Here is a 21,791-nt window from a genome sequence, read left to right as displayed (position 1 = left end):
TTGGGAATGGGTCCATGGGCCGAGCTTGTCCTGTTGGCATATCGAATCCAGTTGTCGTACACAGATGTGGAGTCCAGTCCAGGTGCATCGACCTAGGGAACAAACGCACTTTCATGTGACAGGTTCCTGGTGGTGTGTGCACAATTGTTTTGTTTTCATTTTCAAGTTAAAATGCTGGAGAGAAACTAACTAACACGTACGTTTTTTGGGGGTTTTGTTTAAAGCACTCACCTGTTTTGTGGCTTTGAAGATGACGTTCTGTAGTGATGGCATCCCAGAAGCCCTGAGAGTGGCGTTGGCTGCAGAGTGGAAGATGAATGTCTTCATGTATATATATATATATATATATATATATAGATATAGATATGTTGTCAAGAACATTCCTACAAAGATCTGAAGTCTGAAAAATCATTCATCAATCAAGCAAAATTGTAAATAAATATGCAAATTTTTCGTAGGAAATTTGTATATAATGGCTGGATCTGTCCAGTTACTAAGACTATAACAAGGCATTAGATATATTTACTCCTGACAGGCAGTACAGCAGGGGTTTCTTACCAAAAACAGCTATATCCACATTGATGTAAGCAACAGTGCGCTCACTGAGCTTGGTGAAGTATTCCTGGAGAAAAGACAAGATCACGGTCATAATGGTCACTCGCAATACTTAAAAGCAAATCCAAATAATGGAATAATGGTAAATGTTGTGTTACAGTTGAACAAAGTAAAGAGTAAACAACCCAGAAAAATGACATATTTGTTATACAGGAATGTCCATCTAAAGTTTGCTAACATTAGCCACCATTAGCTACTGGTCATACCAGACCAAGAGAGGTTGTATCAGCAAAACTATTGGCCATGAACATTGCTTGGTGGATTAATGGCAAATCACCTCAGTGTATTCTGCAGACCCAATAAGGCCGAACTCCTCCGCTCCCCAGCTTCCAAAGATGATGGACCTGCGAGGCCTCCATTTGCCTAAAATCAAGAGAGATTCAAATTGTATCCAGCAATATAAACAGAACAATTCATCTGTCACTGAAACTGCCCTCACCCTGCTTCACCATCCTGCCCAGCACTCTGGTCAATTCCAGCATGACCGACGTCCCACTGCTCGGGTCGATGGCACCGTGAACCCAACTGTCCCTGTGGTTCCCATAGATCACATACCTGTCTGTGGACACGGACACACACACACACACACACACACACACACACAGAGCAGAGTAATTACAAGCTGCAAATACGTAGATGATATAAAATGGCTGTTTTGGTCTCCAGTCTCACCTGGCTCGACACTCCCTCTGATAACTCCCATCACATTGGAGGAGTTCTTCACCTCTGCATAGTTGAAGATGTCCAGTTTCACATCACTGGAGAAGAGGTTCAAATTCAGAAGTATCACGTAACAAGGAATGAAGACAACATGATGTCCCACTGCAACACTGCTGCTTCATCTCCAACAGGAGACAAAAACTGATTTGACTCTCTACTCTGGGAGCTGAAAAAGTCTAGCATGTCATTGAAAATTATAAATTTGTCAACCTTAGCCTTAACGGATATCATATGTAAAGTAAAAATGAACAGTTTGATGATGTTTATTTTCAGGTGCATTAATACGTATCCTAGATCAACATTAAATGCAGCTAATTTCTGAATTTGAACCTGTTGCTGAAAGCAGATGTTGGTTTGAACCCCGGACCGCCAAAGTTGTAGGTACAGTTGAATGCTCCCTGCCATGGAGCCGGAGCTGCTGTTCCACCTAGCTCACTGAAATGACCATTGGAAAAACAAGTCAGAATGAGTTCATAACCGACCCATTTTGGAATGTATTAATCCCGCAAGCAGATTTGTCTCATCACAAACCAGATTAGCCTGTAGGCATCCTCAAATCCGATTGGTTGAATTGGAATGGGAGGGATCCCTGTGATGTTCTCGACTGGAATTCGGTAGGTTTCCTCTGCAAAATAATTTATAATGTTTTTAAGAATTTATAGACCTGATTTTATCTTTGTATGGATCTTGGAAGCTGTTGTAAAAGTCCCTGCCTGGATTGTACTGGAGTCGACGTGCAGCAGTAGATTAAACACACAATAAAAAAAAAAGAAAAGCAACATTGTGCACCATTTTTACACAAGTCACTGGTTACCTTTGGCAGCCAGGTAGGGTGTGAGCATGTCTCCATAGTGAGTGTTAAAAGAACCTCTCTCCACACCAGACGGCGGCATGTACCAGGAGTGAGGATACGTCTCATTGGTGTCTGACATGAGACCATCGTTGATGTCCAAAGGGTCTGTGTAGACAAGCACACCAATGACTCCGTAGGGTGCTGCATTGATGGCCTGCATGAGACACACATGGCATTTTATTAACAACTCAATTTTATTAGCATGATTCGTTGATTTTACACCTTTGATTAAGCTTATTTTACCAGCCATTTCCACATGGAAGCGTTGCGGTGCTATATACCCAACCTTATTTTTGTGCTCGCCATTTATGCATATATGTCTTTTGTGTTCAGAGTTGACTCATCTTGGCCTTTGCTGGCAAACAAACAAACCTGTAGCTGATAGGAAGTGGTTCAACCCGTGGCGATACATACTTATATGGTGTCGATTGCTGATTTGTGCACTATAAACTATACAAACTGTAAAGAGGAGGTTCTCTCTGACCAGCAGATCTCTATTCAGCAGATCCAGTCTGGACCAAGAGGACCCAGATCCTCCACAGATTAAAGAGGAACAGGAGGAACTGAGCACCAGTCAGGAGGGAGAGCAGCTTGAAGTGAAGCAGGAGACTGAGACCTTCATGTGGACTCCTTCTTACGAGGGTGTTTTATACTTCAATTACTCGTTGGCTGATCGTGATTTGGTACAATTACTATCTTTTTGCATTATACATGAGTATTTCTTCACAGTGTCATTGACATTTTTACCTACTTTTACCTACTAAAGTTCCTCCATCTCTGCTAATTCTTCATTTTCTCATTTTAAATGATTGTCTTTATAAGTAACTCGAAAAGACATCAGTTGGTGCAGAGAGAAAAACGACTAATTTTCCTGTGAAACAAAGCGAGACATTAAAAAAAGCGGAAAGAAAAACAGTAACTCGATTCCACAGTCGGAACTTAACAGTGTGACATCCAGCGGAAGTGAACAACGCAAACGGTTGTCTTGTGAGCTGTTCGCGCGCCTGGAGTTGGCTGGAAAACGATATCGTAGTCGTTGCGAAGTTAATTATTCCATTTGAGAGTAAACAACAATGTCGTCAGTTGAGTGTTTGAGAGAGTTTGTCAACGAGCGACTATCTGCTGCTGCTGAAGAAATATTTGGAGTTTTTGTGAAAAATATCGTCGCGTACGAGGAAGAGATCGACCGTCAGCGCAGACTGTTGGAAATCGTCTGGAAACCTGAAATAAAGCTACACAGGATAGGTGAGTCCAACTTCATCATTGTAATGCCACTAAACAGAGGAATTCCACTTAATCCAACTTGATTAAATGTGTACTGGTATTAATCAATGCTGCATTCACGTGGATTCAGGCAGATGGTAGACAGCAAATCAGATATTTTTGCCATGATGGAATAAGATATATTTGATCCAACTATTAGTGACTAGAAAATTGTGCTTTCTCTTAATAATCTATTGCAAACTAAAGCAACTATCTCCAGAGATGTGAGGGAGCTACGTAACATTCGGTTGCAAATTCTATTTATTCCAATACCGATGCCGGTATTCTCTTCCGGGTTCACCTAATTCTACCGTCCTGTCCTCGTCCACTGTCATGATATCCGGTGTGCTGTATGGCTGGTTTCATGTGAATGAACTGTTTGCATTTTCTTCTTTACCATCACCGTCGTATCATATTTATGTTGCTCTCTGTCCCTCCAGAGCTCCCACAGCAACATGTCTGTAAGGAGGAGGAGGTTCTCTCTGACCAGCAGCTCTGTATTCAGGAGAGGAGCTCCAGTCTGGACCAAGAGGACCCAGATCCTCCACAGATTAAAGAGGAACAGGAGGAACCGTGCACCAGTCAGGAGGGAGAGCAGCTTGAAGTGCAGCAGGAGACTGAGACCTTCATGTTGACTCCTACTTATGAGGAAAGTAACCACACTGAACCAGAACCAACAAGGGACCACCGGCTCCTCTCCAACAACTCTCATGTAGCTGAGAGTCAAGATCAGAAAGGAAGCGAGCATGAAGACTCAGAATCAACTAGTGATTCAGAGCCAGAGCCAGAGCAAAGACATCACGAAAACAGAAGTCACTGTAACGATATTAACAACTTGTTAAAGACTTCCAGTGATCCTCAAACAGGTAAAGCACTTTTCCAGTGTGACATGTGTGGAGAAGCTTTCAAGTTCAGGTCGCATTTCTACAAACACCTGAGAACCCACTCAGATGAGAAGTCACATTCTTGCAGCTTCTGTGGGAAAAGTTTCAGTAGGATATCCTCATTGAAGGCTCATAAAAAAATCCACACAAGTGACAAGCCGCATTCTTGCAAAACGTGTGGAAAAGATTTTAGACGTGATTGTCACTTGATAGAACACATGAGAACACACACAGGTGAGAAGCCGTATTCTTGCAAAACATGTGGAAAAGAGTTTCAATATCGTAGTTCCTTGATTATCCACATGAGAACACACACAAGTGAGAAGCCGTATTCTTGCAAAACATGTGGAAAAGATTTTCAACGTAGTAATCACTTGAATTCCCACATGAGAACACACACAGGTGAGAAGTCGTATTCTTGCAAAACATGTGGAAAAGATTTTCGACGTAGTAATCAGTTGAATTCCCACATGACAATCCACACAGGTGAGAAGCCATATTCTTGCAAAACGTGCGGAGAACAGTTCAGACTCAAAGGATCCTTGATGGTTCACATGAGAGGAGCCCACCCTGTGGTGGAATCGTACGAATGCAAGACCTGCGGGAAGACATTCTGTGATTGGCGTCAATTTGCAAGGCATAAAATATCGCATACAGACAAGTAGCCTTGTATTTGCAGTTCTTGAGTTCATAGTTCCTGCAAATGTTTGACCAATTAGATTTTTCTTTTGTTTTTAGAATGTGTATTTACTTCAGTAATCTGAGTAGATTGTGTACAGTGATTTTTAGGCTGAGAGCCTCTCTGTGTTGGTGAGTCAGTAATTTTGTCATCAGTACAATAGACAACTTTTCTTTTTTGTCTACGTTTCATTTATTTTATTTTAATCGCATCAACGTGATGAAATTGCTTTGGATTTTAGAGGTGGCACACAAACACAAATTGTCGATGGTGTGCTACATGGTGCTGTGAAAGAATCAGCCTCAGCAATAGTAAGGAAAAGTGAATGAACAATAAGGATCAGGGCTAAAAGGGAAGTGAGCAACAAAATGCTGTTTTTTGATCTCATGTATGTATTCTAATAAAGCGTTGGGAGGTGATGATGTAAGAATACCAGATTCACACTGAGGTCTAAAGCTTTACGTATATTCTGTTCATCAAGGCAGCAGATGTGTCTCACTGACCTCAAGAGTAAAAGTAGTCGGTGAAGAATAGTTATTTTACGAGTGTTATACCATGCAAGAGGTGTTTCAATGTTGCATCTCACCGGCTGTTGATTGTTAGTTTATGATTAATACCGTAGCTGGTGGATACTGATAGTTTGATCAGTGGAGCTGCCTCGTGTTGAACAAGCTGTGGTGGAATGTAACTGCATTTACCTAAATACTGTATTAATGTACAACGTTTTGTCTTCAGATGCCTAAGATTTCATGGAAATTACACATGAAATATTGAACATTAAAAAAATGGAGGTATTTGCATTTTGATTCTGCCTACTTTTATTTCATGTTACATATACTTCTACTTTACAGACAAATATTGTACTTTATAGTCCGCTACATTAATTTGACAGCTATAGTTATTTTGTGATTAAGATTTGTATGAACAAAAATGTATAGTGCATTAAATATGATCTCTTGTTAAACTAGAAAATGCATTTCCTGCTGAAAATGCGTTGGAATGCCGAAAGCTGAAATGAAGTGCAAACAAATTGCTGAAAATACAGAAATGGGAGACCACCTGTCTGAAAAATGTTGAAGGCCAAAAGCATTAAACTGCACTGCTGAAAACCCTTCTAGTTGAAATGTATAACTGGCAGAGTTGGAAGCTGAACTGTATTATTGAAAGACGCTAAGAGCTGAATTACAATACAGGAAAAGCTTGAAGCTAAACGATTTGACTGTCAAAGTAATAGTAGTAAAAGTAGTAGTGGTAATAGTCGTAGTAGTAATAGTAGTCAAACTATTTGTAGGAGTAGTAGTAATAGCAGTAGTAGTGGTCATAGTAGTAGTTGAAATAACAGTAGTATTAGTAGAAGTAGTAGAAGTAGTTGTAGTAGTGGTCGTAGTAGTAGTTGATATAAAAGTAGTAGCATTTATAGTAGTTGCAGTAATAGTAGTAGCAATAGCAGTTGTAGTAAATTTAGAAGTAATAGTTGTACTATAAATATTATTAGTAAAAGTATTAGTAGCATTAAAATGAATACTAGTCGTAGCAGTAGTGATATTTGTTGCAGTATAAGTTGTATTTGTAGTATAAGTATTATTAGAAATATTAGTAGCATTAGAAGAAGTAGTAGTATCAGTAGTCGTAGCAATAGCTGTAGTAGTGGTCGTAGTAGTTAAAATAACAGTAGTAGTAGTAGTAATAGTAGTATTTGAAGTAACAGTAATAGCAGCAGTAGTAGTAGTACTAGTAGTAGTCGTACTAATAGCTGTAATAGTATTAACACTGGTAGAAGCATGAATAGCAGTAGTTGTAGTATAAGTAATAGTAGTATTGGTAGTAATAATGGTGGTAGCAGTAATAGCAGCAGTAGTAGTAGTAATAATAGCAACAGCAGACGTTGTAGGAGTAGTAGCACCAGTAATACTAGAAATAGCAGCAGTAGTAGTAGTTGTTGTAGTATTAGTAAGAGCATTAAGTATTTCAACAAACCGAGAGAAGAAGGAGCACAACATTAAAAAAGCGGAAAGAAAAAAAGTAACTCGCTTCACCAGTCGGAACTTAACAGTGTGACATCCAGCGGAAGTAAACAACACAGACGCTTGTAGCGTGAGCAGCTCGCACGTGTGGAGTTGGCTGGAAAACGATATCGTAGTCGTTGCGAAGTTAATTATTTCATTTGAGAGTAAACAACAATGTCGTCAGTTGAGTATTTGAGAGAGTTTGTCAACGAGCGACTATCTGCTGCTGCTGAAGAAATATTTGGAGTTTTTGTGAAAAATATCGTCGCGTACGAGGAAGAGATCGATCGTCAGCGCAGACTGTTGGATATCGTCTGGAAACCTGAAATAAAGCTACACAGGATAGGTGAGTCCAACTTCATCATTGTAATGCCACTAAACAGAGGAATTCCACTTAATCCAACTTGATTAAATGTGTACTGGTATTAATCAATGCTGCATTCACGTGGATTCAGGCAGATGGTAGACAGCAAATCAGATATTTTTGCCATGATGGAATAAGATATATTTGATACAACTATTTAGTGACTAGAAAATTGTGCTTTCTCTTAATAATCTATTGCAAACTTAAGCAACTATCTCCAGAGATGTGAGGGAGCTACGTAACATTCGGTTGCAAATTCTATTTATTCCAATACCGATGCCGGTATTCTCTTCCGGGTTCACCTAATTCTACCGTCCTGTCCTCGTCCACTGTCATGATATCCGGTGTGCTGTATGGCTGGTTTCATGTGAATGAACTGTTTGCATTTTCTTCTTTACCATCACAGTCGTATCATATTTATGTTGCTCTCTGTCCCTCCAGAGCTCCCACAGCAACATGTCTGTAAGGAGGAGGAGGTTCTCTCTGACCAGCAGCTCTGTATTCAGGAGAGGAGCTCCAGTCTGGACCAAGAGGACCCAGATCCTCCACAGATTAAAGAGGAACAGGAGGAACCGTGCACCAGTCAGGAGGGAGAGCAGCTTGAACTGCAGCAGGAGACTGAGACCTTCATGTTGACTCCTACCGATGAGGAAAGTAACCACACTGAACCAGAACCAACAAGGGACCACCGGCTCCTCTCCAACAACTCTCATGTAGCTGAGAGTCAAGATCAGAAAGGAAGCGAGCATGAAGACTCAGAATCAACTAGAGATTCAGAGCCAAAGAAAAGACATCATGAAAACAGAAGTCACTGTAACGATATTAACAACTTGTTAAAGACTTCCAGTGATCCTCAAACAGGTAAAGCACTTTTCCAATGTGACACGTGTGGAGAAGCTTTCAAGTTCAGGTCGCATTTCTACAAACACCTGAGAACCCACTCAGATGAGAAGTCACATTCTTGCAACTTCTGTGGGAAAAGTTTCAGTAGGATATCCTCATTGAAGGCTCATAAAAAAATCCACACAAGTGACAAGCCGCATTCTTGCAAAACATGTGGAAAAGATTTTCGACGTAGTGATCACTTGATAGAACATATGAGAACACACACAGGTGAGAAGCCGTATTCTTGCAAAACATGTGGAAAAGATTTTCAATATCGTTGTCACTTGATTGTCCACATGAGAACACACACAGGTGAGAAGCCATTTCCTTGCAAAACATGTGGAAAAGATTTTAGAAGTAATAGTCACTTGATTGTCCACATGAGAACACACACAGGTGAGAAGCCGCATTTTTGCAAAACATGTGGAAAAGATTTTAGACGTAGTGATCACTTGATTGTCCACATGAAAACGCACACAGATGAGAAGCCGTATTCTTGCAGAACATGTCGAAAAGATTTTCGCAATAGTAGTTCCTTAATTGTCCACATGAAAACGCACACGGGTGAAAAGCCGCATTCTTGCAAAACATGTGGAAAAGATTTTCAATATCGTTGTTACTTGATTGCCCACATGAGAACACACACAGGTGAGAAGCCGTATTCTTGCAAAACATGCGGAAAAGATTTTAGACGTAATTGTCACTTGATAGAACACATGAGAACACACACAGGTGAGAAGCCGTATTCTTGCAAAACATGTGGAAAAGATTTTCGCAATAGTTGTCACTTGATTGTCCACATGAGAACACACACAGGTGAGAAGCCGTATTCTTGCAAAACATGTGGAAAAGATTTTCGCAATAGTTGTCACTTGATGGTCCACATGAGAACACACAGGTGAGAAGCCGCATTCTTGCAAAACATGTGGAGAAGAGTTCAGACTCAGAGGTGCCATGTTGGTTCACATGAGAAGAGCCCACAATGGGGAGGAGCCTTACCTCTGCAAGACCTGCGGGAAGACATATTGTGATTCGCATCAATTTGCAAGGCATACAAGATTGCATACAGACAAGTAGCCTTGTATTTGCAAAATACATGGGAGACAATTCAGTTCTTGAGTTCATAGTTCCTGCAAATGTTTGACTAATTAGATTTTTCTTTTGTTTTTAGAATGTGTATTTACTTCAGTAATCTGAGTAGATTGTGTACGGTGATTTTTAGGCTGAGAGTCTCTCTGTGTTGGTGAGTCAGTCATTTTGTCATCAGTACAATAGACAACTTTTCTTTTTTGTCCACGTTTCATTTATTTAATTTTTTTGTAATATCAACTTGATGAAATTGTTTTGGATTTTAGAGGTGGCACACAAACACAAATTGTCGATGGTGTGCTACATGGTGCTGTGAAAGAATCAGCCTCAGCAATAGTAAGGGAAAGTGAATGAACAATAAGGATCAGGGCTCAAAGGGAAGTGAGCAACAAAATGCTGTTTTTTGATCTCATGTATGTATTCTAATAAAGCGTTGGGAGGTGATGATGTAAGAATACCAGATTCACACTGAGGTCTAAAGCTTTACGTATATTCTGTTCATCAAGGCAGCAGATGTGTCTCACTGACCTCAAGAGTAAAAGTAGTCGGTGAAGAATAGTTATTTTACGAGTGTTATACCATGCAAGAGGTGTTTCAATGTTGCATCTCACCGGCTGTTGATTGTTAGTTTATGATTTAATACCGTAGCTGATGGATACTGATAGTTTGATCAGTGGAGCTGCCTCGTGTTGAACAAGCTGTGGTGGAATGTAACTGCATTTACCTAAATACTGTATTAATGTACAACGTTTTGTCCTCAGATGGATAAAATTTCATGGAAATTACACATGAAATATTGAACATTAAAAACAACAATCAATTGGAGGTATTTGTACTTTGATTCTGCCTTCTTTAATTACATATACCTTACAGACAAATATTGTACTTTTTAGTTCACTACATTAATTTGACAGCTATAGTTATTTTCTGATTAAGATTTGTATAAACAAAAATGTATAGTGCATTAAATATGATCTCTTGTTAAACTAGAAAATGCATTTCCTGCTGAAAATGCGTTGGAATGCTTAAAGCTGAAATGAAGTGCAAACAAATTGCTGAAAATACAGAAATGGGAGACCACCTGTCTGAAAAATGTTGAAGGCCAAAAGCATTAAACTGCACTGCTGAAAACCCTTCTAGTTGAAATGTATAACTGGCAGAGTTGGAAGCTGAACTGTATTATTGAAAGACGCTAAGAGCTGAATTACAATGCAGGAAAAGCTTGAAGCTAAACGATTTGACTGTCAAAGTAATAGTAGTAAAAGTAGTAGTGGTAATAGTCGTAGAACTATTAGGAGTAGTAGTAATAGTAGTAGAACTATTTGTAGGAGTAGTAGTAATAGCAGTAGCAGTGATCATAGTAGCAGTTGAAATAACAGTAGCATTAGTAGAAGTAGTAGTAGTATTATTGGTAGTAGCAGTAATAACAGCAGTAGTAGTCATAGTCGTAGTAATAGTTGTAGTAGTGGTCGTAGTAGTTGATATAAAAGTAGTAGCATTTGTAGTAGTTGCAGTAATAGTAGTAGCAATAGCAGTTGTAGTAATATTAGAAGTGGTAGTTGTACTATAAATATTATGAGTAAAAGTATTAGTAGCATTAAAATAAGTACTAGTAGTAGCAGTAGTGATATTTGTTGTAGTAGTAGTAGTAGTAGTAGAAGTTGTATTTGTAGTATAAGTATTATTAGTAGTAGAAATATTAGTAGTATTAGAAGAAGTAGTATCAGTAGTCATAGTAATAGCTGTAGTTGTGGTCGTAGTAGTTAAAATAACAGTAGTAGTCGTAGTAATAGCAGTATTTGAAGTAGCAGTAATAGCAGCAGCAGTAGTAGTAGTCGTACTAATAGCTGTAATAGTATTAGTACTGGTAGTAGCATGAATAGCAGTAGTAGTAGTATAAGTAACAGTAGTATTGGTAGTAATAGCAGTAGTGGTAGTAATAATATTGGTGGTAGCAGTAATAGCAGTAGTAGTAGTAATAATAGCAACAGCAGAAGTTGTAGTAGTAGTAGCACCAGTAATACTAGAAATAGCAGCAGTAGTATTAGTTGTCGTAGTATTAGTAAGAGCATTAAGTATTTCAACAAACCGAGAGAAGAAGGAGCACATTAAAAACGGGGAAAGAAAAAAAGTAACTCGCTTCCAGTCGGAACTTAACAGTGTGACATCCGGCGGAAGTAAACAACACAGACGCTTGTAGCGTGAGTTGCTTGCGCGTGTGGAGTTGGCTGGAAAACGATATCGTAGTCGTTGCGAAGTTAATTATTCCATTTGAGAGTAAACAACAATGTCGTCAGTTGAGTATTTGAGAGAGTTTGTCAACGAGCGACTATCTGCTGCTGCTGAAGAAATATTTGGAGTTTTTGAAAAAAACATCTTCGAGTACGGGGAAGAGATCGAGCGTCAGCGCAGACTATTGGATATCATCTGGAAACCTGAAATAAAGCTACACAGGATAGGTGTGTACAACTTCATCATTGTAATGCCACTAAACAGAGGAATTCCACTTAATCCAACTTGATTAAATGTGTACTGGTATTAATCAATGCTGCATTCACGTGGATTCAGGCAGATGGTAGACAGCAAATCAGATCTTTTTGCCATGATGGAATAAGATATATTTGATCCAACTATTAGTGACTAGAAAATTGTGCTTTCTCTTAATAATCTATTGCAAACTTAAGCAACTATCTCCAGAGATGTGAGGGAGCTACGTAACATTCGGTTGCAAATGCTATTTATTCCAATACCGATGCCGGTATTCTCTTCCGGGTTCACCTAATTCTACCGTCCTGTCCTCGTCCACTGTCATGATATCCGGTGTGCTGTATGGCTGGTTTCATGTGAATGAACTGTTTGCATTTTCTTCTTTACCATCACAGTCGTATCATATTTATGTTGCTCTCTGTCCCTCCAGAGCTCCCACAGCAACATGTCTGTAAGGAGGAGGAGGTTCTCTCTGACCAGCAGCTCTGTATTCAGGAGAGGAGCTCCAGTCTGGACCAAGAGGACCCAGATCCTCCACAGATTAAAGAGGAACAGGAGGAACCGTGCACCAGTCAGGAGGGAGAGCAGCTTGAAGTGCAGCAGGAGACTGAGACCTTCATGTTGACTCCTACTTATGAGGAAAGTAACCACACTGAACCAGAACCAACAAGGGACCACCGGCTCCTCTCCAACAACTCTCATGTAGCTGAGAGTCAAGATCAGAAAGGAAGCGAGCATGAAGACTCAGAATCAACTAGTGATTCAGAGCCAAAGAAAAGACATCATGAAAACAGAAGTCACTGTAACGATATTAACAACTTGTTAAAGACTTCCAGTGATCCTCAAACAGGTAAAGCACTTTTCCAGTGTGACATGTGTGGAGAAGCTTTCAAGTTCAGGTCGCATTTCTACAAACACCTGAGAACCCACTCAGATGAGAAGTCACATTCTTGCAGCTTCTGTGGGAAAAGTTTCAGTAAGATATCCTCATTGAAGGCTCATATAAAAATCCACACAAGTGACAAGCCGCATTCTTGCAAAACGTGTGGAAAAGATTTTAGACGTAATAGTCACTTGATAGAACACATGAGAACACACACAGGTGAGAAGCCGTATTCTTGCAAAACATGTGGAAAAGATTTTGGACGTAATAGTCACTTGATAGAACACATGAGAACACACACAGGTGAGAAGCCGTATTCTTGCAAAACATGTGGAAAAGAGTTCAGACTCAGAGGTGCCGTGTTGGTTCACATGAGAAGAGCCCACAATGGGGAGGAGCCGTACCTCTGCAAGACCTGCGGGAAGACATATTGTGATTCGCATCCATTTGCAAGGTATACAAGATTGCATACAGACAAGTAGCCTTGTATTTGCAAAATACATGGGAGACAATTCAGTTCTTGAGTTCATAGTTCCTGCAAATGTTTGACCAATTAGATTTTTCTTTTGTTTTTAGAATGTGTATTTACTTCAGTAATCTGAGTAGATTGTGTACAGTGATTTTTAGGCAGAGAGTCTCTGTGTTGGTGAGTCAGTCATTTTGTCATCAGTACAATAGACAACTTTTCTTTTTTGTCCACGTTTCATTTATTTAATTTTTTTGTAATGTCAACTTGATGAAATTGTTTTGGATTTTAGAGGTGGCACACAAACACAAATTGTCGATGGTGTGCTACATGGTGCTGTGAAAGAATCAGCCTCAGCAATAGTAAGGAAAAGTGAATGAACAATAAGGATCAGGGCTAAAAGGGAAGTGAGCAACAAAATGCTGTTTTTTGATCTCATGTATGTAGTCTAATAAAGCGTTGGGAGGTGATGATGTAAGAATACCAGATTCACACTGAGGTCTAAAGCTTTACGTATATTCTGTTCATCAAGGCTGCAGACGTGTCTCACTGACCTCAAGAGTAAAAGTAGTCGGTGAAGAATAGTTATTTTACGAGTGTTATACCATGCAAGAGGTGTTTCAATGTTGCATCTCACCGGCTGTTGATTGTTAGTTTATGATTAATACCGTAGCTGATGGATACTGATAGTTTGATCAGTGGAGCTGCCTCGTGTTGAACAAGCTGTGGTGGAATGTAACTGCATTTACCTAAATACTGTATTAATGTACAACGTTTTGTCCTCAGATGGATAAAATTTCATGGAAATTACACATGAAATATTGAACATTAAAAACAACAATCAATTGGAGGTATTTGTACTTTGATTCTGCCTACTTTAATTACATATACCTTACAGACAAATATTGTACTTTTTAGTTCACTACATTAATTTGACAGCTATAGTTATTTTCTGATTAAGATTTGTATAAACAAAAATGTATAGTGCATTAAATATGATCTCTTGTTAAACTAGAAAATGCATTTCCTGCTGAAAATGCGTTGGAATGCTTAAAGCTGAAATGAAGTGCAAACAAATTGCTGAAAATACAGAAATGGGAGACCACCTGTCCGAAAAATGTTGAAGGCCAAAAGCATTAAACTGCACTGCTGAAAACCCTTCTAGTTGAAATGTATAACTGGCAGAGTTGGAAGCTGAACTGTATTATTGAAAGACGCTAAGAGCTGAATTACAATACAGGAAAAGCTTGAAGCTAAACGATTTGACTGTCAAAGTAATAGTAGTAAAAGTAGTAGTGGTAATAGTCGTAGAACTATTAGAAGGAGTAGTAGTAATAGCAGTAGAAGTAGTAGAACTATTTGTAGGAGTAGTAGTAATAGCAGTAGTAGTGGTCATAGTAGTAGTTGAAATAACAGTAGTATTAGTAGAAGTAGTAGTATTGGTAGTAGCAGTAATAACAGCAGTAGTAGTCATAGTCGTAGTAATAGTTGTCGTAGTAGTTGTTGATGTAAAAGTAGTAGCAATAGCAGTTGTAGTAATATTAGAAGTGGTAGTTGTACTATAAATATTATTAGTAAAAGTATTAGTAGCATTAAAATAAGTAGTAGCAGTAGTGATATTTGTTGTAGTAGTAGTAGAAGTTGTATTTGTAGTGTAACTATTATTAGTAGTAGAAATATTAGTGGTAGAAATATTTGTAGCATTAGAAGAAGTAGTAGTATCAGTAGTCGTAGTAATAGCTGTAGTTGTGGTCGTAGTAGTTAAAATAACAGTCGTAGTAATAGCAGTATTTGAAGTAGCAGTTATAGCAGTAATAGTCGTACTAGTAGTAGTCCTGCTAATAGCTGTAGTAGTATTAGTACTGGTAGTAGCATGAATAGTCATAGTAGTAGTATAAGTAATATAAGTATTGGTAGTAATAGCATTAGCGGTAGTAATAATATTGGTGGTAGCAGTAATAGCAGCAGTAGTAGTAGTAATAATAGCAACAGCAGAAGTTGTAGTAGTAGTATCTGTAACTGAAAGTATGAGGAAGAAGGATTTGAAAGTTGAAGTTTAAGAGGATTTGAATATTTTCTCCATAGACATCCCATTAAAAAAAATTGCAAAAAGCTTAATATTTCAAAAAGCATAAGAGGTAGAACTATGAAAAGTCATAGCACAAGTGTCCTTAACGAGCTGAACATTTTGATATTCGAACGGTTTCTGTAGCTTAAAAAATGTAGAAGGAGATACGTTTCAAGAAACGTACAGAAGAAATAGAATAAGAAAAAGTTTAAAGATTTGAAGAACAATACTTGGAATGCTAAAGCAGCATTCCAACAATTATGTGTCAGTGTGTGAACCTAGTAGAAATGAAATATCTCCACCATAACTATCTGTAAGAACAATATAACACTTCCACTCATTCAACAAACCAGGTAATGTTCCTGCCAGCCCTTGTAGCTATAGGCACATACAGTAGCTTTGACTTTTCTCTTATGATGGATGGTGAGAATTACAGGCTTTCATGTGTTTCTCACGTTTTCCTTTTTATACAACACAGGGCTGGTGGGTAGAATATAATAAATATGGTGTTTCAAACCCCTGTACAATAGGCGGCGGTATGCACCTGATAGCAGTTTGATATCCAAGCATTCATACTGAGAGAAGAAGGAGAACTCCGTTCTAACCTAACTCAGCGGAAGTAAACACAACATGCGCGCTTGTTGCCTTACCTGAATGCACGTGCAGGGATAGCTGGGAAGACGATGCTGTTGTATTCATGCAGATAAATATTTAATTTGTTTTTACGAAACAATGTCTTCAGTTGACTATTTGAGAGAGTTTAATTAACAACGGGCGACTATCTGCTGCTGCTGAAGAAATATTTGGAGTTTTTAAAAATGCGATTGTTGAGTACGAAGAAGAGATCGATCGTCAGCGCAGACTGTTGGATATCGTTTGGAAACCTGAAATAAAGTTACACAGTATAGGTGTGTACAACTTCATCATTTTAATGCCACTTAATCCACTTAATCCAAATTGTTTAAACGTGTACTGGTATTAATCAATGCTGCATTCACGTGGATTCAAGCAGATGGTAGACAGCAAATCAGGTCATGTTAGATGAGAACAGGTTGGTAAAACCAGGTGAGGCTGACAGAAAACACCGGTAACGGTACACTTGTCGTCCAAAGTTTAAAACATTTTTTTCCCCTTTTTGCCATGATGGAATAAGATATATTTGGTCAAACTATTTTGTGACTGTTTTATTTAATTATACACAGACTGTAACGTTATATAGTTAGAAAATTGTGCTTTCTCTTCATAATCTATTGCAAACTTAAGCAACTATCTCCAGAGATGTGAGGGAGCTATGTAACATTTGGTCGCAAATTCTATTTATTCCAATACCGTTGCCGGTATTCTCTTCCGGGTTCACCTAATTCTACCGTCCTGTCCTCGTCCACTGTCATGATATCCGGTGTGCTGTATGGCTGGTTTCATGTGAATGAACTGTTTGCATTTTCTTCTTTACCATCACAGTTGTATCATATTTCTTGTGCTCTCTGTCCCTCCAGAGCTCCCACAGCAACATATCTGTAAGGAGGAGGAGGTTCTCTCTGACCAGCAACTCTGTATTCAGGAGAGGAGCTCCAGTTTGGACCAAAAGGACCCAGATCCTCCACAGATGAAAGAAGAACAGGAGGAAGTCGAACTGAAGCAAGAGGGAGAGCAGCTTGAACTGAAGCAGGAGACTGAGACCTTCATGTTGACTCCTACCGATGAGGAAAGTAACCACACTGAACCAGAACCAACAAGGGACCACCAGCTCCTCTCCAACAACTCTCATGTAGCTGAGAGTCAAGATCAGAAAGGAAGCGAGCATGAAGACTCAGAATCAACTAGTGATTCAGAGCCAGAGCCAAAGAAAAGACAACACGAAAACAGAAGTCACTGTAACGATATTAACAACTTGTTAAAGACTTCAAGTGATCCTCAAACGGGTAAAGCACTTTTCCAATGTGGCACGTGTGGAGAAGCTTTCAAGTTCAGGTCGCATTTCTACAAACACCTGAGAACCCACTCAGATGAGAAGTCACATTCTTGCAGCTTCTGTGGGAAAAGTTTCAGTAAGATATCCTCATTGAAGGCTCATAAAAAAATCCACACAAGTGACAAGCCGCATTCTTGCAAAACATGTGGAAAAGATTTTCGACGTAGTCAACACTTGATTGCCCACATGAGAACACACACAGGTGAGAAGCCGTATTCTTGCAAAACATGTGGAAAAGATTTTCAATATCGTAGTTACTTGATTGTCCACATGAGAACACACACAGGTGAGAAGCTATTTCCTTGCAAAACATGTGGAAAAGATTTTAGAAGTAATAGTCACTTGATTGCCCACATGATAACACACACAGACGAGAAGCCATATTCTTGCAAAACATGTGGAAAAGATTTTAGAAGTAATAGTAACTTGATAGAACACATGAGAACACACACAGGTGACAAGCCGCATTCTTGCAAAACATGTGGAAAAATGTTTCAATATAGTTGTCACTTGATGGTCCACATGAGAACACACACAGGTGAGAAGCCTTATTCTTGCAAAACATGTGGAAAAGACTTTCGACGTAGTAATCACTTGAATTCCCACATGAGAACACACACAGGTAAGAAGTCGTATTCTTGCAAAACATGTGGACAAGATTTTAGATATCATAGTCACTTGATAGAACACATGAGAACACACACAGGTGAGAAGCCGTATTCTTGCAAAACATGTGGAAAAGATTTTGGACGTAGTAGTTCCTTGATTGTCCACATGAGAATCCACACAGGTGAGAAGCCGTATTCTTGCAAAACATGTGGAAAAGATTTTAGATGTAATAGTCACTTGATAGAACACATGAGAACACACAGGTGAAAAGCTGCATTCTTGCAAAACATGTGGAAAAGAGTTCAGACTCAGAGGTGCCATGTTGGTTCACATGAGAAGAGCCCACAATGGGGAGGAGCCTTACCTCTGCAAGACCTGCTGGAAGACATTCTGTGATTCGCATCAATTGGCAAGGCATACAAGATTGCATACAGACAAGTAGCCTTGTATTTGCTGTTCTTGAGTTCATAGTTCCTGCAAATGTTTGACCAATTAGATTTTTCTTTTGTTTTTAGAATGTGTATTTACTTCAGTAATCTGAGTAGATTGTGTACAGTGATTTTTAGGCTGAGAGTCTCTCTGTGTTGGTGAGTCAGTAATTTTGTAATCAGTACAATAGACAACTTTTCTTTTTTGTCTACGTTTCATTTATTTTATTTTAATCGCATCAACTTGATGAAATTGCTTTGGATTTTAGAGGTGGCACACAAACACAAATTGTCGATGGTGTGCTACATGGTGCTGTGAAAGAATCAGCCTCAGCAATAGTAAGGAAAAGTGAATGAACAGTAAGGATCAGGGCTCAAAGGGAAGTGAGCAACAAAATGCTGTTTTTTGATCTCATGTATGTATTCTAATAAAGCATTGGGAGGTGATGATGTAAGAATACCAGATTCACACTGAGGTCTAAAGCTTTACGTATATTCTGTTCATCAAGGCAGCAGATGTGTCTCACTGACCTCAAGAGTAAAAGTAGTCGGTGAAGAATAGTTATTTTACGAGTGTTATACCATGCAAGAGGTGTTTCAATGTTGCATCTCACCGGCTGTTGATTGTTAATTTATGATTAATACCGTAGCTGATGGATACTGATAGTTTGATCAGTGGAGCTGCCTCGTGTTGAACAAGCTGTGGTGGAATGTAACTGCATTTACCTAAATACTGTATTAATGTACAACGTTTTGTCCTCAGATGGCTAAGATTTCATGGAAATTACACATGAAATATTGAACATTAAAAACAACAATCAATTGGAGGTATTTGTACTTTGATTCTGCCTACTTTAATTACATATACTTTACAAATATTGTACTTTTTAGTCCACTACATTTATTTGACAGCTATAGTTATTTTCTGATTTAGAGTTTTATAAACAAAAATGTATAGTGCATTAAATATGATCTCTTGTTAAACTAGAAAATGCATGTCCTGCTGAAAATGCGTTGGAATGCTTAAAGCTGAAATTAATTGCAAACAAATTGCTGAAAATACAGAAATGGGAGACCACCTGTCCGAAAAATGTTGAAGGCCAAAAGCAATAAACTGCACTGCTGAAAACCCTTCTAGTTGAAATGTCTAACTGGCAGAGTTGGAAGCTGAACTGTATTATTGAAAGACGCTAAGAGCTGAATTACAATACAGGAAAAGCTTGAAGCTAAACGAGTTGACTGTCAAAGTAATAGTAGTAAAAGTAGTAGTGGTACTAGTAGTAGAACTATTAGGAGTAGTAGTAATAGCAGTAGAAGTAGTAGAACTATTTGTAGGAGGAGTAGTAATAGCAGTAGTAGTGGTCATAGTAGTAGTTGAAATAACAGTAGTATTAGTAGAAGTAGTAGTATTGGTAGTAGCAGTAATAACAGCAGTAGTAGTAGTAACACTTGTTGTAGTAGTAGTAGAAGTTGTATTTGTAGTGTAACTATTATTAGTAGTAGAAATATTAGTAGCATTAGAAGAAGTAGTATCAGTAGTCATAGTAATAGCTGTAGTTGTGGTTGTAGTAGTTAAAATAACAGTAGTAGTAGTAGTAATAGCAGTATTTGAAGTAGCAGTTATAGCAGCAGTAGTAGTTGTACTTGTAGTAGTCGTACTAATAGCTGTAGTAGTATTAGTACTGGTAGTAGCATGAGTAGTAGTAGTATAAGTAATAGAAGTATTGGTAGTAATAGCAGTAGTAGTAGTAATAATATTGATGGTAGCAGTAATAGCAGCAGTAGTAGTAGTAATAATAGCAACAGCAGAAGTTGTAGTAGTAGTAGTAGTATCTGTAGCTGAAAGTATGAGGAAGAAGGATTTGAAAGTTGAAGTTTAAGAGGATTTGAACATTTTCTCCATAGACATCCCATTCAAAAAACAATTGCAAAAAGCTTAATATTTCAAAAAGCATAAGAGGTAGAAATATGAAAAGTCATAGCACAAGTGTCCTTAACGAGCTGAACATTTTGATATTCGAACGGTTTCTGTAGCTTAGAAAATGTAGAAGGAGATGCGTTTCAAAAAACGTACGAAAGAAATAGAATAAGTAAAAGTTTAAAGATTTGAAGAACAATACTTGGAATGCTGAAGCAGCATTCCAACAATTATGTGTCAGTGTGTGAACCTAGTAAAAATGAAATATCTCCACCTTAACTATCTGTAAGAAGAATATAACACTTCCATTCATTCAACAAACCAGGTAATGTTCCTGCCAGCCCTTGTAGCTATAGGCACATACAGTAGCTTTGACTTTTCTCTTATGATGGATGGTGAGAATTACAGGCTTTCATGTGTTTCTCAAGTTTTCCTTTTTATACAACACAGGGCTGGTGGGTAGATTGTAATAAATATGGTGTTTCAAACCCCCGTACAATAGGCGGCGGTATGCACCTGATAGCAGTTTCATATCCGCCATTCATACCGAGAGAAGAAGGAGCGCAACATTAAAAAAACGGAAAGAAAAAAAGTAACTTGCTTACGTTCAAAACTAGCTCTGGCATATTGGGTGAAGCTAAAGGGATCAGGAGAGGAACTTCCCACAACTAATGTGCTGTGTGAATGCTGGGAATACACCCGAATTAAAGGCAAAGGGTTTGGTTGGACAGTCAATGCAATAGCCAAAGAATATGGTTTAAATGGGTTACAGTATGGTCCCAATGTAATGTGGGGAAATGTTCCGCCTTGGATATTACCAGTTCACAATGTAGATTTATCACTCATAGAACAGAGGAACAAATGGATGGAAAGAAACTCCTATGACATTGGACATCAGACTCAAGTATACATCAACAATAATTATTATAACTATCTGCAGATTTATACAGATGGATCTAAAGACAACGGGAATGGACACGTAGGATCAGGGGTTTTCATTCCAGAATTCAGTGTGACCTTATGTAAACGAATTAATGACAGACTGTCTGTGTTCACAGCTGAAATGACTGCAATCATCTTAGGACTGCAATGGGTAGAAGAGGTCAGGCCTGAGAGAGCGCTCATCTGTTCAGATTCTGCTGCAGCTTTAAACAGCCTAAAGTCAAAACAAGCAATAAGAGAGGATTTAGTGATGGAAATATCTCTGATCATGTTGAGACTTCAAAGACTGGGAATAATTGTTCAATTTTGTTGGGTTCCTGCTCATGTAGGAGTGGAGGGCAATGAGAGAGCAGATATGATTGCAAAGAGAGCACTAAAACTAAAAGAAGAGCAGATATTGAATATTCCTTTTGGGAAGGGGGAAGCCAAAGCATTAATAAGAGAGGCAGTACGGGATTTATGGCAGAAGAAGTGGGACAATGACAACAAAGGAAGACATTATTATAACGTTCAAAAATCCATAAATGTGAAGACATACAAAGGGAAGTATAGAAGAGAGGAGGTAATAATATCGAGGTTAAGATTCGGACATACAGGACTTAACTCAACGCTGTATTTAATGGCAAAAAGGGACTCAGATAAGTGTACTGTTTGTAATGT

General features: G+C 38.6%; 2 protein-coding genes across 2 annotated transcripts in view; one reads left to right on the top strand and one right to left on the bottom strand.

The window, feature by feature from the left end:
- naaladl1 (N-acetylated alpha-linked acidic dipeptidase like 1) overlaps window positions 1-21,791 on the bottom strand; it is a 38,250-nt gene that overhangs the window by 2,920 nt on the left and 13,539 nt on the right. Inside the window, exons 5-13 of the mRNA XM_068720901.1 lie at window positions 2,150-2,342; window positions 1,867-1,960; window positions 1,666-1,770; window positions 1,288-1,373; window positions 1,055-1,174; window positions 893-978; window positions 559-622; window positions 232-299; window positions 1-92 (exon numbers count right to left, since the gene is read on the bottom strand). Of these exons, the coding sequence (XP_068577002.1) occupies window positions 1-92; window positions 232-299; window positions 559-622; window positions 893-978; window positions 1,055-1,174; window positions 1,288-1,373; window positions 1,666-1,770; window positions 1,867-1,960; window positions 2,150-2,342 (908 nt within the window). The remainder of the gene's footprint in view (window positions 93-231; window positions 300-558; window positions 623-892; window positions 979-1,054; window positions 1,175-1,287; window positions 1,374-1,665; window positions 1,771-1,866; window positions 1,961-2,149; window positions 2,343-21,791) is intronic.
- On the top strand, window positions 3,160-18,192 carry LOC137879916 (zinc finger protein 37-like). Its single transcript, XM_068720900.1, has 5 exons — window positions 3,160-3,433; window positions 3,892-4,317; window positions 7,826-8,245; window positions 12,276-12,695; window positions 16,759-18,192. Exons 1-5 carry the CDS (start codon window positions 3,262-3,264, stop codon window positions 18,108-18,110), a joined length of 2,790 nt encoding a protein of 929 aa, XP_068577001.1. The 5' UTR covers window positions 3,160-3,261; the 3' UTR covers window positions 18,111-18,192.

Source organism: Cebidichthys violaceus, unplaced genomic scaffold (assembly GCF_023349555.1).
Source record: "Cebidichthys violaceus isolate CVI_PGR_0920_01 unplaced genomic scaffold, fCebVio1.0.p SCAF_26, whole genome shotgun sequence".
Lineage (NCBI taxonomy): Eukaryota > Metazoa > Chordata > Actinopteri > Perciformes > Stichaeidae > Cebidichthys > Cebidichthys violaceus.
This window is presented reverse-complemented; position numbering and strand designations above follow the sequence as displayed.